Genomic DNA, 17,462 nt, shown 5'->3' with positions numbered 1-17,462 from the left:
GCCTTTTCCCAGATATGAGCGCGGATCTCGCCAGACGTCGCAAGCAGTTCAGACCTGCCACCAAAGCACTGAAGGAGAAGAACATCACCGGCTACCTCATCCACCCTGCGCGGATGAAAGTTCAGTACAAAGGCCGAAACCATCTCTTCAACACACCGGGAGAAGTGCACACTTTTCTCAAAGAACTGAACAACGTCTGAGCCAGGACGGTCTCTCTGGGGGATAAAATGCAGTTTGTTTGTTTTCTCTTATCCGGATTGAACTGCTGGTATCTCCCGGTCACTATAATTGATTTGTACATTTTCAACTAACCGTAACTTCCCGGGGTGAGTTCTATTACATTTACAGGAGAGTATATTTTGGTTTAGTCCATATCTACTGGGCGAAGCAATAAGTGGGCTTAGGCCCACTGCTTTCCCCCTCATTTATGTTAATCTTTCGAAAAGAGACTCAAGCATCCCTTACCGTGGGCAGTAAATATTCAGCCATAAATATCTATTCACAACGTTTGTTTTCAATTTAGAGAGCTCGCAGGTTTTAGTTTACGCCAAGGTTTAGCTAGTAAGAGCAAGATGGAAAGCGAGCAGCAACGTATCTCTACAAGTGTCTTCATGTTTGATTGTTGCGATTGTTGTTTTAGTCTAATCAGGGTGGGTGGGATTTTAATATTTTTTTCTTCCTTTTTTCTATGTTTATTGTTTCCTTCCTAAAGAGACACACGGGTCACTTTTGTGCTCAAACCAAAGTTGAAACATTACCTAATTATCTGCAAATGATAGATTTCTATTCAGTTACATATTTGAAACCCAACCTATGCTTAATCCACTAAAATATGTCACATTCAACGTAAAAGGTCTTAACAGCCCGATTGAAAGGAAAAGAGTCTATACATACCTTAAGAAATTAAAGGCTGACATTGTGTTTTTACAAGAAACACATCTTACAGCCAGTGAACACAAGAAATTGAAGAGGGAATGGGTAGGACAAGTTTTTGCATCCTCTTTTAACTCCAAAGCAAGAGGAACTGCAATTTTGACAAGTAGATACATCCCCTTCTGCGTCAACAACACCATCTCTGATCCCTCGGGCAGGTTTGTTTTGGTGCAGGGGCATATGTTTTCAGAGTCTTGGACCCTATTGAATATTTATGCTCCTAACTTCGATGACCATATGTTTATTCAGAATGTCTTCCTTCAGGTCGCTCAAGCACCACCAGGATGGCTACTGGTTGGAGGAGATTTTAATTTTTGCTTAGATACAGTTCTTGATAGGTCTTCTGATAAACCCTCACTTCTTACCAAAGCCGGCAAGCTCACCATGTCATTCATGAAAGATCTCAATTTACTAGACATCTGGAGACAGTTGCACCCACAGGATAGGGACTACTCTTTTTATTCACACCCACACAAGACACACACACGCATAGATAACTTTTTACTTTCGACACAACTGTTTCATAGAGTGTTAGATGTCGAGTATCTCCCCAGATTGCTTAGTGACCATTCTCCTCTGGTATTATCAATCTCCATTCCTACCAAGGTAAATGGAGCATATACAGTGCCTTGCGAAAGTATTCGGCCCCCTTGAACTTTGCGACCTTTTGCCACATTTCAGGCTTCAAACATAAAGATATAAAACTGTATTTTTTTGTGAAGAATCAGCAACAAGTGGGACACAATCATGAAGTGGAACAACATTTTTTGGATATTTCAAACTTTTTTAACAAATCAAAAACTGAAAAATTGGGCGTGCAAAATTATTCAGCCCCTTTACTTTCAGTGCAGCAAACTCTCTCCAGAAGTTCAGTGAGGATCTCTGAATGATCCAATGTTGACCTAAATGACTAATGATGATAAATACAATCCACCTGTGTGTAATCAAGTCTCCGTATAAATGCACCTGCACTGTGATAGTCTCAGAGGTCCGTTAAAAGCGCAGAGAGCATCATGAAGAACAAGGAACACACCAGGCAGGTCCGAGATACTGTTGTGAAGAAGTGTAAAGCCGGATTTGGATACAAAAAGATTTCCCAAGCTTTAAACATCCCAAAGAGCACTGTGCAAGCGATAATATTGAAATGGAAGGAGTATCAGACCACTGCAAATCTACCAAGACCTGGCCGTCCCTCTAAACTTTCAGCTCATACAAGGAGAAGACTGATCAGAGATGCAGCCAAGAGGCCCATGATCACTCTGGATGAACTGCAGAGATCTACAGCTGAGGTGGGAGACTCTGTCCATAGGACAACAATCAGTCGTATATTGCACAAATCTGGCCTTTATGGAAGAGTGGCAAGAAGAAAGCCATTTCTTAAAGATATCCATAAAAAGTGTTGTTTAAAGTTTGCCACAAGCCACCTGGGAGACACACCAAACATGTGGAAGAAGGTGCTCTGGTCAGATGAAACCAAAATTGAACTTTTTGGCAACAATGCAAAACGTTATGTTTGGCGTAAAAGCAACACAGCTCATCACCCTGAACACACCATCCCCACTGTCAAACATGGTGGTGGCAGCATCATGGTTTGGGCCTGCTTTTCTTCAGCAGGGACAGGGAAGATGGTTAAAATTGATGGGAAGATGGATGGAGCCAAATACAGGACCATTCTGGAAGAAACCTGATGGAGTCTGCAAAAGACCTGAGACTGGGACGGAGATTTGTCTTCCAACAAGACAATGATCCAAAACATAAAGCAAAATCTACAATGGAATGGTTCAAAAATAAACATATCCAGGTGTTAGAATGGCCAAGTCAAAGTCCAGACCTGAATCCAATCGAGAATCTGTGGAAAGAACTGAAAACTGCTGTTCACAAATGCTCTCCATCCAACCTCACTGAGCTCGAGCTGTTTTGCAAGGAGGAATGGGAAAAAATGTCAGTCTCTCGATGTGCAAAACTGATAGAGACATACCCCAAGCGACTTACAGCTGTAATCGCAGCAAAAGGTGGCGCTACAAAGTATTAACTTAAGGGGGCTGAATAATTTTACACGCCCAATTTTTCAGTTTTTGATTTGTTAAAAAACGTTTGAAATATCCAATAAATGTCGTTCCACTTCATGATTGTGTCCCACTTGTTGTTGATTCTTCACAAAAAATACAGTTTTATATCTTTATGTTTGAAGCCTGAAATGTGGCAAAAGGTCGCAAAGTTCAAGGGGGCCGAATACTTTCGCAAGGCACTGTAGATGGAGACTAAATTCTACACTCCTAAAGCAACCTGAATTTTGTGCATTCATCAAAGAGCAGATCAATATTTTTACTTTGACAAACAAACCCTCTGCTCCTGACAGCTTCATTCTTTGGGACACATTGAAGGCCTATCTGAGGGGACAGATTATTTCCTATACTAAAGGGCTGAAGAGAAAACACGGTGCGGAACTGAGTGCCCTTGAATCTGAAATCTCTGAGCTAGAGAGAACCTACCAAAGAGGCCCGACTAAAGATCTATACAGGCTTTTGGTAAATAAAAAACTTAAATATAATATTCTGAACACATATCAAGCTGAGAGGGCCATCACTAAATCAAAACAGTGTTATTACGAGCTTGGAGAGAAAGCTCACAAAGTATTGGCATGGCAACTGAAAGCAGAGGAAAGTAAGAGGACAATTAATGCCATAGAAACTCTTACTAATGAGATATCTTTCGACCCTACTGAAATTAATAATACTTTTAAGAAATACTATGAAGACCTCTACACTTCCCAATCAAGCGGTGATCTATCAGAGATCGACTCCTTTCTCTCCTCTCTCAACCTCCCATGCCTGTCAGGGAAGACAGCGAGCGCCTGAGTGAACACTTCTCAGTTCCTGAATTGTTGGAGGCCATTAAATCCTTACCTTCTAATAAATCTCCTGGGGAGGATGGCTTCCCTCCAGAGTTCTATAAAGAATTTAGGGAGCTGTTGGTCCCCTACCTTATGGAGGTACTTAAAAAAGCCAGAGAGGACAACTGCTTTCCAGAGTCCTTCTCTCAAGCAGTGATTACTGTAATCCACAAGAAAGGGAAAAACCCGCTAAAGTGCGCCTCCTATAGACCAATCTCTCTCCTTAACACAGATTTTAAACTGGTCACCAAGATGCTATCTAAGAGACTGGAGTCATGTCTTCCCCTGTTGGTCAACCCAGATCAGACTGGCTTCATAATTAATAGATTGTCCTCCAATAATCTCAGAAGGTTCTTTGATATAATTCACCTTGCTAACAAAAACAAAATACCTAGTGTCGCAGTCTCCCTCGATGCTGAAAAGGCCTTTGATAGGGTTGAATGGCCATACCTCTTTTGCGTCTTGGAAAAGTTTGGTTTAGGTACCGTGTTTGTAAATTTGATAAAATCACTCTACAAATCTCCTAAAGCGAGGATTGCTACCAATGGGATTACTTCCTCCTCTTTCCCTCTTTATAGGGGGAACAGACAAGGTTGCCCAATTAGCCCCCACCTCTTTGCCCTCGCCATCGAACCGTTGGCTGAGGCTATTAGAACGTGCCCTGACATACATGGCTTTGAGGTGGGCCCCCATACCCATAAATTATCACTCTTTGCGGAGGACCTTGTCTTATTTCTAACAAACCCAGAACAATCCCACTCTCACTTGCAGATCCTACTACAGTGTTATAGTTCTTTCTCTGGATATAAGGTCAATTTTGATAAAAGCGAAATCTTACCGTTGTCTGTCTTTGACCACCATACCATCAAGCAAAAGTTTCCTTTTAGATGGTCGCCTATAGGCTTCACATATTTGGGCATAATGGTGGATGGTAATCTGAACAACCTCTATAAACTCAATCTGGCCAGTTTGTTGCAAAAGGTGGAGGTTGACCTTTGTAAATGGATGGACTTACCTCTCACTCTACTGGGTAGAATCAATGTAATTAAAATGAATGCCCTGCCCAGGTTTCTATATCTGTTTCAATCTCTCCCTATCCCTGTTTCCTCTCTCGACAAGCTGACCAGACGGTTTATCTGGCACGGCAAAACCCCTAGGGTTGGCCTGGATAAACTGACCCTTGATTACAGTCAAGGGGGCTTAAACCTCCCCAATTTTAGAATGTACTACTGGGCTGCACATTCTAGGTTTCTGGCTCAGAGGTTTGACAATGGTCCCTCTCCCTCATGGTTGAACATTGAAAAGCTTGAGGTAAATGATGACACTGGGGCAGATTTGTTTTACAAATGCGACAGAAAATCTATAAAAACCATCACAGACAACCCTTTAATCATACATTCTGTCCTGGCATGGTGCGAACTGCATGAGCTGTTCGGACGAGGGGGATTCCTTTCCCCTAAAACCCCTTTATGGAACAATAGATTGATTCCTATGTTTTTCCAGAATAGTAACTTTAGACCATGGTCTGATAAGGGGGATCACTCTTCTGGAACATTGTTATGAGGAGGGAGTTCTTATGTCTTTTGATCAGCTGAAACAGAAATACCACTTGCCTAAAAGGGACTTCTTTAGCTACCTACAACTACAAAACTTTATTAGGGTGACTCTCAAGGGACAATGGAACCTACCTAAGATGTCACCTATTGAACAACTCTGCCACGCAGACCAACCACTGTTCAAGACCATTTCCCGTGTATACGATGCTCTTATGTCAGGACTAACACTGCCTGGGCTAGATAAACCCCGACTTAGATGGGAAAAAGATCTGGGTATTGATCTTGATGAGGATCTATGGAGTGACCTATGCAGGGATGGTGTTACATCCACATTGAACTCCAGATACAGACTGATCCAGTTTAATTTCCTCCATCAGCTCTATATCACCCCATCTAGACTGCACAAGTTCAACCCAGATATCTCCTCCCTATGTTTTAGATGTGGCTCAGATGAAGGAACATTCCTCCATTCCACTTGGCAGTGTTCAAAACTACACGGTTTCTGGCAGGGGGTATGCGATACCATATCCTCAATTCACGGGGTTGCATTCCCTTTAGACCTGGAGGTCTGTCTACTGGGCAACTTTACTAACACCAATCTTAGGCAAAGCCATACTATAAAGCCAACAGAAATATTGCTAGCGATTGCCAATAAATGTATTGCCTTGAAATGGAACTTGGATTCCTCCCCGCCAGTTGCAATGTGGCTATCGGAAGTTAATAGTTGTATCCCTTTGGAGAAAATCACTTACTGCTTGAGGAATAAGTTAAAGACATTTTACAGAATTTGGCAACCTTTTATTGACTATATGCAGAATCTCCCCCCACATCTCATTGATTGAATCTATATATACTCCTCACATAATGTTTCACATGTAATGTATAATATGTAGCCTACGGCAGGTGATCCAAATCAAATCAAATCCAATTTTATTTGTCACATGCAGATGTTAATGCGAGTGTAGCGAAATGCTTGTGCTTCTAGTTCCGACAATGCAGTAATAACGAACAAGTAATCTAACTAACAATTCCAAAAAACTACTGTCTTATACACAGTGTAAGGGGATAAAGAATATGTACATAAGGATATATGAATGAGTGATGGTACGGAGCAGCATAGGCAAGATACAGTAGATGATATCGAGTACAGTATATACATATGAGATGAGTATGTAAACCAAGTGGCATAGTTAAAGTGGCTAGTGATACATGTATTACATAAGGATGCAGTCGATGATATAGAGTACAGTATCAACGTATGCATATGAGATGAATAATGTAGGGTAAGTAACATTATATAAGGTAGCATTGTTTAAAGTGGCTAGTGATATATTTACATCATTTCCCATCAATTCCCATGATTAAGTGGCTGGAGTAGAGTCAGTGTCATTGACAGTGTGTTGGCAGTAGCCACTCAATGTTAGTGGTGGCTGTTTAACAGTCTGATGGCCTTGAGATAGAAGCTGTTTTTCAGTCTCTCGGTCCCAGCTTTGATGCACCTGTACTGACCTCGCCTTCTGGATTATTGCGGGGTGAACATGCAGTGGCTCGGGTGGTTGATGTCCTTGATGATCTTTATGGCCTTCCTGTAGCATCGGGTGGTGTAGGTGTCCTGGAGGGCAGGTAGTTTGCCCCCGGTGATGCGTTGTGCAGACCTCACTACCCTCTGGAGAGCCTTACGGTTGAGGGCGGTGCAGTTGCCATACCAGGCGGTGATACAGCCCGCCAGGATGCTCTCGATTGTGCATCTGTAGAAGTTTGTGAGTGCTTTTGGTGACAAGCCGAATTTCTTCAGCCTCCTGAGGTTGAAGAGGCGCTGCTGCGCCTTCCTCACGATGCTGTCTGTGTGAGTGGACCAATTCAGTTTGTCTGTGATGTGTATGCCGAGGAACTTAAAACTTGCTACCCTCTCCACTACTGTTCCATCGATGTGGATGGGGGTGTTCCCTCTGCTGTTTCCTGAAGTCCACAATCATCTCCTTAGTTTTGTTGACGTTGAGTGTGAGGTTATTTTCCTGACACCACACTCCGAGGGCCCTCACCTCCTCCCTGTAGGCCGTCTCGTCGTTGTTGGTAATCAAGCCTACCACTGTTGTGTCGTCCGCAAACTTGATGATTGAGTTGGAGGCGTGCATGGCCACGCAGTCGTGGGTGAACAGGGAGTACAGGAGAGGGCTCAGAACGCACCCTTGTGGGGCCCCAGTGTTGAGGATCAGCGGGGAGGAGATGTTGTTGCCTACCCTCACCACCTGGGGGCGGCCCGTCAGGAAGTCCAGTACCCAGTTGCACAGGGCGGGGTCGAGACCCAGGGTCTCGAGCTTGATGACGAGCTTGGAGAGTACTATGGTGTTGAATGCCGAGCTGTAGTCGATGAACAGCATTCTCACATAGGTATTCCTCTTGTCCAGATGGGTTAGGGCAGTGTGCAGTGTGGTTGAGATTGCATCGTCTGTGGACCTATTTGGGCGGTAAGCAAATTGGAGTGGGTCAAGGGTGTCAGGTAGGGTGGAGGTGATATGGTCCTTGACTAGTCTCTCAAAGCACTTCATGATGACGGATGTGAGTGCTACGGGGCGGTAGTCGTTTAGCTCAGTTACCTTAGCTTTCTTGGGAACAGGAACAATGGTGGCCCTCTTGAAGCATGTGGGAACAGCAGACTGGTATAGGGATTGATTGAATATGTCCGTAAACACACCGGCCAGCTGGTCTGCGCATGCTCTGAGGGCGCGGCTGGGGATGCCGTCTGGGCCTGCAGCCTTGCGAGGGTTAACACGTTGAAATTTCTTACTCACTTCGGCTGCAGTGAAGGAGAGACCGCATGTTTTCGTTGCAGGCTGTGTCAGTGGCACTGTATTGTCCTCAAAGCGGGCAAAAAAGTTATTTAGTCTGCCTGGGAGCAAGACATCCTGGTCCGTGACTGGGCTGGGTTTCTTCCTGTAGTCCGTGATTGACTGTAGACCCTGCCACATGCCTCTTGTGTCTGAGCCGTTGAATTGAGATTCTACTTTGTCTCTGTACTGGCGCTTAGCTTGTTTGATAGCCTTGCGGAGGGAATAGCTGCACTGTTTGTATTCAGTCATGTTACCAGACACCTTGCCCTGATTAAAAGCAGTGGTTCGCGCCTTCAGTTTCACACGAATGCTGCCATCAATCCACGGTTTCTGGTTAGGGAATGTTTTAATCGTTGCTATGGGAACGACATCTTCAACGCACGTTCTAATGAACTCGCACACCGTATCAGCGTATTCGTCAATGTTGTTGTCTGACGCAATACGAAACATCTCCCAGTCCACGTGATGGAAGCAGTCTTGGAGTGTGGAGTCAGCTTGGTCGGACCAGCGTTGGACAGACCTCAGCGTGGGAGCTTCTTGTTTTAGTTTCTGTCTGTAGGCAGGGATCAACAAAATGGAGTCGTGGTCAGCTTTTCCGAAAGGGGGCGGGGCAGGGCCTTATATGCGTCGTGGAAGTTAGAGTAACAATGATCCAGGGTCTTTCCACCCCTGGTTGCGCAATCGATATGCTGATAAAATTTAGGGAGTCTTGTTTTCAGATTAGCCTTGTTAAAATCCCCAGCTACAATGAATGCAGCCTCCGGATAAATCGTTTCCAGTTTGCAGAGAGTTAAATAAAGTTTGTTCAGAGCCATCGATGTGTCTGCTTGGGGGGGATATATACGGCTGTGATTATAATCGAAGAGAATTCTCTTGGTAGATAATGCGGTCTACATTTGATTGTGAGGAATTCTAAATCAGGTGAACAGAAGGATTTGAGTTCCTGTATGTTTCTTTCATCACACCATGTCACGTTGGCCATAAGGCATACGCCCCCGCCCGTCTTCTTACCAGAAAGATGTTTGTTTCTGTCGGCGCGATGCGTGGAGAAACCCGCTGGCTGCACCGCTTCGGATTGCGTCTCTCCAGTTAGCCATGTTTCCGTGAAGCAGAGAACGTTACAGTCTCTGATGTCCCTCTGGAATGCTACCCTTGCTCGGATTTCATCAACCTTGTTGTCAAGAGACTGGACATTGGCAAGAAGAATGCTAGGGAGTGGTGCACGATGTGCCCGTCTCCAGAGTCTGACCAGAAGACCGCTTCGTTTCCCTCTTTTTCTGAGTCGTTTTTCTGGGTCGCTGCATGTGATCCACTCCGTTACACTGGTTGTAAGGCAGAACACAGGATCTGCATCGCGAAAAACATATTCTTGGTCGTACTGATGGTGAGTTGACGCTGATCTTATATTCAGTAGTTCTTCTCGGCTGTATGTAATGAAGCCTAAGATGACCTGGGGTACTAGTGTAAGAAATAACACGTAAAAAAACAAAAAACTGCATAGTTTCCTAGGAACGCGAAGCGAGGCGGCCATCTCTGTCGGCGCCGGAAGTACATATAAATTGTGTATCCAATGTCTCGTTCTTTTTTTTCTTTTTTTTTCTTATTGTATGTTTGTTTATATAATTATTATTATTATTTATTTTTGTTACGCTCGTCTGTTACTGTCACTTTGTCCTATCGTTGTCAATATCTTTTCACTTTTGTTTTGAATGTTCTTAATTGGAAAATGCAAAAATAAAAAATACATTTTTTAAACTGATTAGACCTAATTGTCTCACCCTACATACTAAAATCATGTTTTTCTTAGCTCAAATTCAATTATGAAGTTGAGTGATGATGAGACCATCTACATGTAGCCATTAGCTACAGCCCACTGCCGGAAAGTCTTTATTCTAGCTTCTGTATATGGGGACAGAGTTTTAGGGATCCAACAAAATCGATTTAGCTATAAAGGGATGGTTTATTGATTTGAAATTGGTAGAATTTGAAAAAAGGTTATAGTTATCCTCAACACTCTAGCTGGTCTCAGTTCATGTCATTACTGGTGAATGTTTTCATTACTAAAAGTTACACAGATACACAACAGATGGGGTACGTGATGAAAAACACAGTGAAGGCAATGAAATAGTGGCATTAACAGAGACAGTAATTCGATTGGCAGAACACTGAAATGAAATGGCTCCAGATAATCAGAGAGAGAGAGAGAGAGAGAGGTGATGTTTTGTATATAAACCCACAACCTTTAAGATTGATGGCTGAACAATACAATACCCACTGGGCAAGAACTGGTTGAATCAACATAGTTTCCACGTCATTTCAACAACAAAAAATATATGTGACGACATTGAATCAACGTGGAAAGCTGATTGGATTTGAAAAAATGTCACCAAACTATTAACCTAAATCCAATTACATGGTGAAATGTGTTGTTGATTTCACGTTGAATTCAGGTTGGCAAATGGAAATCAAAACCAGAAGTTGGACTGACTGTGGGTATTTATTTTCTACTTGGATTCATTTGGTAATATGTTAACTCTAGCATGCTTTCCCAACCCCTTTCATTCCTGTATGTTGGCTGGCAAGAAACGATACACCCCAATCAAAGTTCATTCTCCTGAAATGTAAATGTGTGCTGAATCAAATCAAATCTATGGGAAAGTAATTCCACTGAGAGTTACAGGAGTCGAATATGGGTCATTGGGCTCCCCTTGATAAGGAAGTTTGCTCAATAAATACAGTAGTTCTAAGATTTGAATGAAATACAGTTATCTGCCATTCTCTATGCGAAGGTGGTCTCATTGACTCGTTGGAAAATCGGCAGTATTCACTGAGCAAACAACTTACTCATCATCAGTCAGAAGTTAATTGCGGGGGAAAGTTCAATATCTATTGCTGCCTGCTTCCTCGCACCTCATATAACTGCAGTCAGTGGGCAAGAGATACATCACTGGTAGTTTAGTTTCTGCATATCCTCACAACCTGGCTGCAAGTCCTTACATTACTGACTTCAACTGACTATGGACATGGAAGAGGCTCTCAACAGCACCATCCATCCGAGCTGTTTAGAAGAACCTCCGCTGGCTATCGATGTCATAAAGCGTGAGTTACCCAGATTACCTTATCTATCAGTTTGTTGGTAGTGTTTCATTATAAAGTTGTAATTGTGAAAGCGAATTTCACTACAAATTGTACAAAACAGTTTTTGGGACGCAGACTGTTTCTTTTGCATGTTTGACTTCATTGATTCAACATACTCATTGATATGTGAAACAAATAATATGAATAATAATAATAATAAATAATGATGTCTTCTATCATTCATTTGTACCTGACATGTCAAGCATCCCAAGGCAAAACAGGACTTACAGAAGTATGATAATATAGTAGGGCTATATTAGAAGTGACTGTTAGTCTATATCATTATTTTATCAAATGTGTTTGATAATTACACCGTGGCCATTGGCATGGCAGAAATGTGACTGATTGGGTCTCTGGCACACAACAAGACTTTATTAGCCCGTTGAGCTAAAGATCAGGTGTTAGCTCTGGAAGTATTCAGGTCTCCGGTGTTATGCCGAAAAACTCATTTCCTTAATTTTGTGGCTAGTCAAATACTTTCTGTGGCACACGTCAGAGTCAAATACTTTCTTTTGAACGAACTTCATGTCAGGATAGGCAACTGAATGTTGTTGTTCACCAAACAATCTCTGATACACAGACAAGCCCAATAAAACAGATTCTGAATGAATTTGTCCTCCAAATGGAAGGCTACAGTCTAATCCAGGCTGATTGGAGGGACAGCATTTCACTCTGCTCATCAAAACATCTCCATGTGTAGGCCACATATATGCATGTTTGGTTTCTCCAAAGTCATTTTTCTGTTCTGAGAAATATGATGGCTCATTTAATAAGAATGACAAATAACTTGCATGGCCTTTCATCCTTTCGTATTCAGTCAACATCTCTTCAAGGGTGGTTTATTGTTTCTGTAGATAGCCTCGATCTCAGTCCATATGAAACTAATCAAGGATACATTTAGAGAGCTGGATTTGCACTGGGCCGAGTGAAGTATTGTTGGGATCTCATCAGCACTCAACCTCAAAAGAGGCTGAATAAAATGGTTTGGAGGCTGTTTCACAAATGCTGTTGTGTCCATGGGGATGTTGTCAGGGCATTGATCTGTCCTCAAGAGAGGTTGTTGTTGCCAGGGGCTTCTACTGACCTATACAACCTCTCTCTCTCTCTCTCCCTCCTGATCCCCTTACTCTCTCCCTTAACTAGAGCTGGATGTCTTTGGTGTGGCTCTGTACTCCATGCTGACCCTCATGTCTACGCTGTCCCTGCTGCTCTACCTGGAGGAGTGTGTGTTTATCTATAGAAAAGTCCCGTCTCCTAAGAAGACAACTATTATGTGGGTCAATGGTGCTGCACCGGTAAGAAGTCAGCTCCCTGTCTCCTCTGGCCTTCACCAGATACAATTGAATGCAATAAGTACTGCCAGTGGATCTCTGTGGTTATAGCTACACTGTCTGGACTGGATGAGTATATAGTCTCGTTAATTGTTATTTTATTGTGTTACTCTTTATTGTATTTTTTACTTTAGTTTATTTAGTATATTTTCTTTACTCTATTTCTTGAACTGCATTGTTGGTTAAGGGCATGTAAGTAAGCATTTCACCTGCATACACCTGTTGTATTCTGCGCATGTGACAAATATAATTTGATTTGATTTGACGAGCGACTGAGACAGCAGTGTATCACTGTGGTTATACACAGCTAGATTGCCTACATTGAGATCACAAACATCTGTTTGGGTGTTAAGGTCCAATGCAGATGTTTTTATTTGTATTTTAAATCCTTTCTGGGTAACAATTAAGTACCTTACCGCGATTGTTTTCTATTAAAATGGTCAAAAATAAACAAAAATAGCTTCTTAGCAAAACACATTTATTTTGCTGGGACTGTCTGGGAGTGGTGAGGGGAAATCTGAAAATGAGGTGTTATTGGCAGAGGGATTTGGAACTGTCATTCTTGTTGATATATTAACTAATTTACCGCCTGGTGATGTCACCAGGCAGGTTAAAACTCCATCCCACCAAAACAGGCTGAAATTTCAGGTGGTCTTTTCAAGCAGCTCTTAGACGAAAAGGGCATTATCCTAATTTTCACAAAAATTATTCCAACCTCATAGTGTGGAAATATATATAAAACACAGGATAATCACATTTTTGACTGAACTGGGCCTTTAACTTTTAGCTAAACTGTAAATTAGAATGTCTGTCATTCCTATGATCATACAGTATTTTATTCATCACTTTATATGAATGGGAACCATGTGGATGATGAATGACTAAAAGTAACGTTCTGTTTCTGTCTCAGGTCATTGCCACCATGGCTTGTTTTGGGATGTGGATACCAAGGGCTACCATGTTTACAGATATGACGTCCAATTCGTAAGTTTCCTCTCACCAACACACTACTTACTACTCTCTCTCTCTCTCTCTCTCTCTCTCTCTCTCTCTCTCTCTTTCACATACCCTTCTATGAACGCATAAACAATTTGACTATACTGCACTAAGTAGATGCAGTGCTCTTTCACCTATAGTAATGGGCTGACAGGAAGCCATAGTAAGGAGTACTGACATAAACGGGAGGAGGCTTTTTATGAATGCACTCAACTATGTGACCACAGTTTAACCACTCTCTTAATCATTACACTTTGTTAGAGATCATCCCCAGAGAGTTGGGCGCCTAGGAAGAAAAAATTAAGGTAATTACATTTTTACCTAGTTGAAAAAGCCTGTGCATCAAGTACAGAAAATGCAGGCTAGACATCCGGCAAAACAATACTCCTATGCACCTGGTTGGCATAAGGGCTCGATTCAATCCCTATCGCAGAAGATCCATACTATAGCACGATTTAAATTGAGTGGTATAGCACAATTGTAATTTAGCATTTACCGTAAACGCAGTCTCCGCAAATGCGGGAACATGGCCTTTAAATGTAAATTGTGCTATGCAGCAGATCAGAGATCATCTCACATCCCCAGAGGGCTGGAAGGGAAAAATTCAGGAAATTATACAAACAAGCACAAACAAACGTTTTTGGGACACAAACAAAAGTTGAGTGGGCAGACTAACTGGTTTTGAAGGCTGGTGACACACACTTGTTATGTGTGTACAATGTATCTAACAATTTACAAGTAAATCCTCTCCTTTTCTCTATAGGTACTTTGCAGTGGTGGTGTATAAGATCTTGGTTCTGATGATAGAGGAGAGTGGGGGTAGTGAGGCCTTTCTGAAGAGCAATGCCCAGAAAACCTTCAAGATCAGTGTAGGACCCTGCTGCTGCTGCTGTCCCTGCTTGCCACGCGTTCCAGTCACACGGTAACCGGAACAACCCACTGGGAAAAAACTGGTTGAATCAACTTGTTTCCATGTCATTTCATCCCAAAAATATCAATGTGATGACATGGAAAACTGATTGAATTTGCAAAAAATCATCAATTTATTTTGAATTTTTTTTCACCCAACTTTTAGCTTAAATCTAATGACATTGTGACTTTTTTAGTCGATTTCACATTGAATTCATCTTAGTTGACAAGTAATCCAAATGTAAATCAAAACTAGATGACATCTGTGACCAGTGGGATGATGATTCATACTCAGGTCACACTTGGTCCAGAAGATTCATTGTGTTGGTAATGTTTAACACAAGTGAATAGAACATGTTAATGACGCTGGTCTGTTTTCATTCAGGTGCATGTTATTCTTGCTGAAGCTGGGGGCTCTTCAGTATGCTATCTTAAAGACAGTCCTCTCAATTGTGTCCATAATATTGTGGACCAACGGCAACTTTGATCTTTCTGATGTAAGTAACTGTCCTCCTTTCTGTGAAAATCTTCTCAGCAACAACAAACATCCCCTTTACATCTTAAGCTTCAAACTGAGCTTGGTGTCATTCCATTGAGTCCACTATTCAATGCCTACCCTCTTTAACCTTTCTCCATGTCTCGATGTTTAGCTGGAGATCACAGGCACGGCTATTTGGATCAACCCATTTATAGGTGTTCTCACCATCATCTCCCTCTGGCCTGTCGCCATCATGTTCATGAACATATGCAACACACTGCGCAGCATCAAGATCATACCTAAATATGCCATGTACCAGGTGAGTCTGTCCATGTCCTACTGCACAAACCAGATAGTCCAGGAACTGCCTGCTCAATGCCGTTGGTGAAATTACATCAGCTTCTGTCATTTCCTTAGTCCTAGACTTGAGTTTTTAGGAATGTTGTGTAGTGTCTTATTCAGTATGGCCGTGTCCATTGCATCCTATGCATCTCCATGATGTCGCTGGTTATGTGTCCATAGTTGGTGCTGGTGCTCAGTCAGCTGCAGACGGCCATCATTAACATCCTGGCCTTGGATGGAACCATCGCCTGCTCCCCGCCATTCTCCTCTAGTGCCCGTGGTACCAGTAAGTGACAGAATAGCTCCAAACCAGCCAAACGAGAGCCATTACTTGATCAATATGAAGTCCATGTCCACCAACCCTGTCTGTCTGTCTGTCTCTGTCTGTCTCTGTCTGTCTGTCTGGTTTGTCTTTCTGTCTGGTCTGTCTGTGTGTGTGTGTCTGTGTCTGTCTGCAGTGTTGAGTCAGCAGCTAATGATCTTGGAAATGTTCATCATTACCCTGGTGACCCGGCCGTTGTACCGCCGTACCTATGACTCTCTTCCCACCGACCCCCACGAGACCGACAACGACCAGAACAGCAAGATCAGCCTGCAGGCCCCAGAGGGGGAGCACACTGTCTGAGAGATTGGGGTGGAGTGAGAGGGAGAGTGGTGTGTGTGTTTGCGTGACTGTGCGTGTGTGCGTTAAAGAAACAGAGAGGGACTCTCTACCAAACATTTACACTATTGTTTTACTTGTATATTAATTTTGTTTTGATGGTGTGATACTGTATATTCTGCTGTTCTAGTTGTTGGTTAGTCTTGTATGAGATTAAACTTACTGTATATTAAAAGTTTACCTGCATTATGCTGAATATAATATTAGAACATATACCTCCAACAACATGTCTGTCCCATCCATATTTCCTGAAGTTGCCTCAGCTCTCAACACAGCTATGTGGAGTTTGGTGTGTGAGGGTGTTGGAAAGAGATGGAGTTTATAAACAAAAGTGGGTTAATGGGGGTGTGAAATATGTATTTTGTATTCATATCAATAAATATAGTGAATTACAACTAGTCTCAGTCAAAAGTTTGGACACATCTACTCATTCAAGAGTTTTTCTGTAGTTTTTACTATTTCCTACATTGTAGAATAATAGAGAAGACATCAAAACAATGAAATAATACATATGGAATCATTTAGTAACCAAAAAAGTGTTAAACAAAATCAAAATATATTTTAGATTTTAGATTCTTCAAAGTAGCCATCCTTTGCCTTGGTGACCGCTTTGCACACTCTTGGCATTCTCTCAACCAGCTTCACATATCCTGAGCACTTAAATTGTGTTGGCTGCTTTTCCTTCACTGTGCGGTTCAAATCATCCCAAACCATCTCAATTGGGTTGAGGTTGGGTGATCACTCTCCTTGGTCAAATAGCCCTTACACAGCCTGGAGGTGTGTTTTGGTTCATTGTCCTGTTGAAAAACAAATTATAGTCCCACTAAGCGCAAACCAGATGGGAAGGCGTATCGCTGCAGAATGCTGTGGGAGTCATGCTGGTTAAGTATGCCTTGAATTTTAAATAAGTCAGTGAGAGTGTCACCAGCAAAGCACCCCCACACCATCACAACTCCTCCTCCATGCTTCACGGTGGGAACCAAACATGCGGAGATCATCTTTTCATCTACTCTGCGTCTCACAAAGACACGGCGGTTGGAACCAAAAATCTCAAATTTGGACTCATCAGACCAAAGGACAGATTGCCACCAGTCTAATGTCCATTGCTCATGTTTCTTGGTTTCTTGGTGTCCATGATCTTTTTGGCCTTCCTGTGATATCGGGTGCTGTAGGTGTCCTGGAGGGCAGGTAGTTTGCCCCCAAAAATGCATTGGGCAGACTGCACCACCCTCTGGAGAGCCATGCGGTTGCGGAATGGTGCAGTTGCTGTACCAAGCGGTGATACAACCCGACAGGATGCTCTCAATTGTGCATCTGTAAAAGTTTGTGGGGGTTTTAGATGATAAGCCAAATTTCTTCAGCCTCCTGAGGTTGAAGTGGACCTGTTAGGCTTT

General features: G+C 42.5%; 1 protein-coding gene across 1 annotated transcript; it reads left to right on the top strand.

The window, feature by feature from the left end:
• Positions 1–11,069: 11,069 nt before the first annotated feature.
• On the top strand, positions 11,070–16,472 carry LOC112231233 (organic solute transporter subunit alpha). The gene is made up of 8 exons (XM_024397872.2): positions 11,070–11,312; positions 12,495–12,646; positions 13,593–13,666; positions 14,442–14,600; positions 14,973–15,084; positions 15,238–15,384; positions 15,588–15,693; positions 15,866–16,472. The coding sequence occupies exons 1-8, from the start codon at positions 11,231–11,233 to the stop codon at positions 16,030–16,032; spliced, it is 999 nt and encodes a 332-aa protein (XP_024253640.1). The 5' UTR covers positions 11,070–11,230; the 3' UTR covers positions 16,033–16,472.
• Positions 16,473–17,462: the final 990 nt, after the last annotated feature.

The sequence above is a fragment of the Oncorhynchus tshawytscha genome, linkage group LG33 (genome assembly GCF_018296145.1).
Source record: "Oncorhynchus tshawytscha isolate Ot180627B linkage group LG33, Otsh_v2.0, whole genome shotgun sequence".
Lineage (NCBI taxonomy): Eukaryota > Metazoa > Chordata > Actinopteri > Salmoniformes > Salmonidae > Oncorhynchus > Oncorhynchus tshawytscha.
This window is presented reverse-complemented; position numbering and strand designations above follow the sequence as displayed.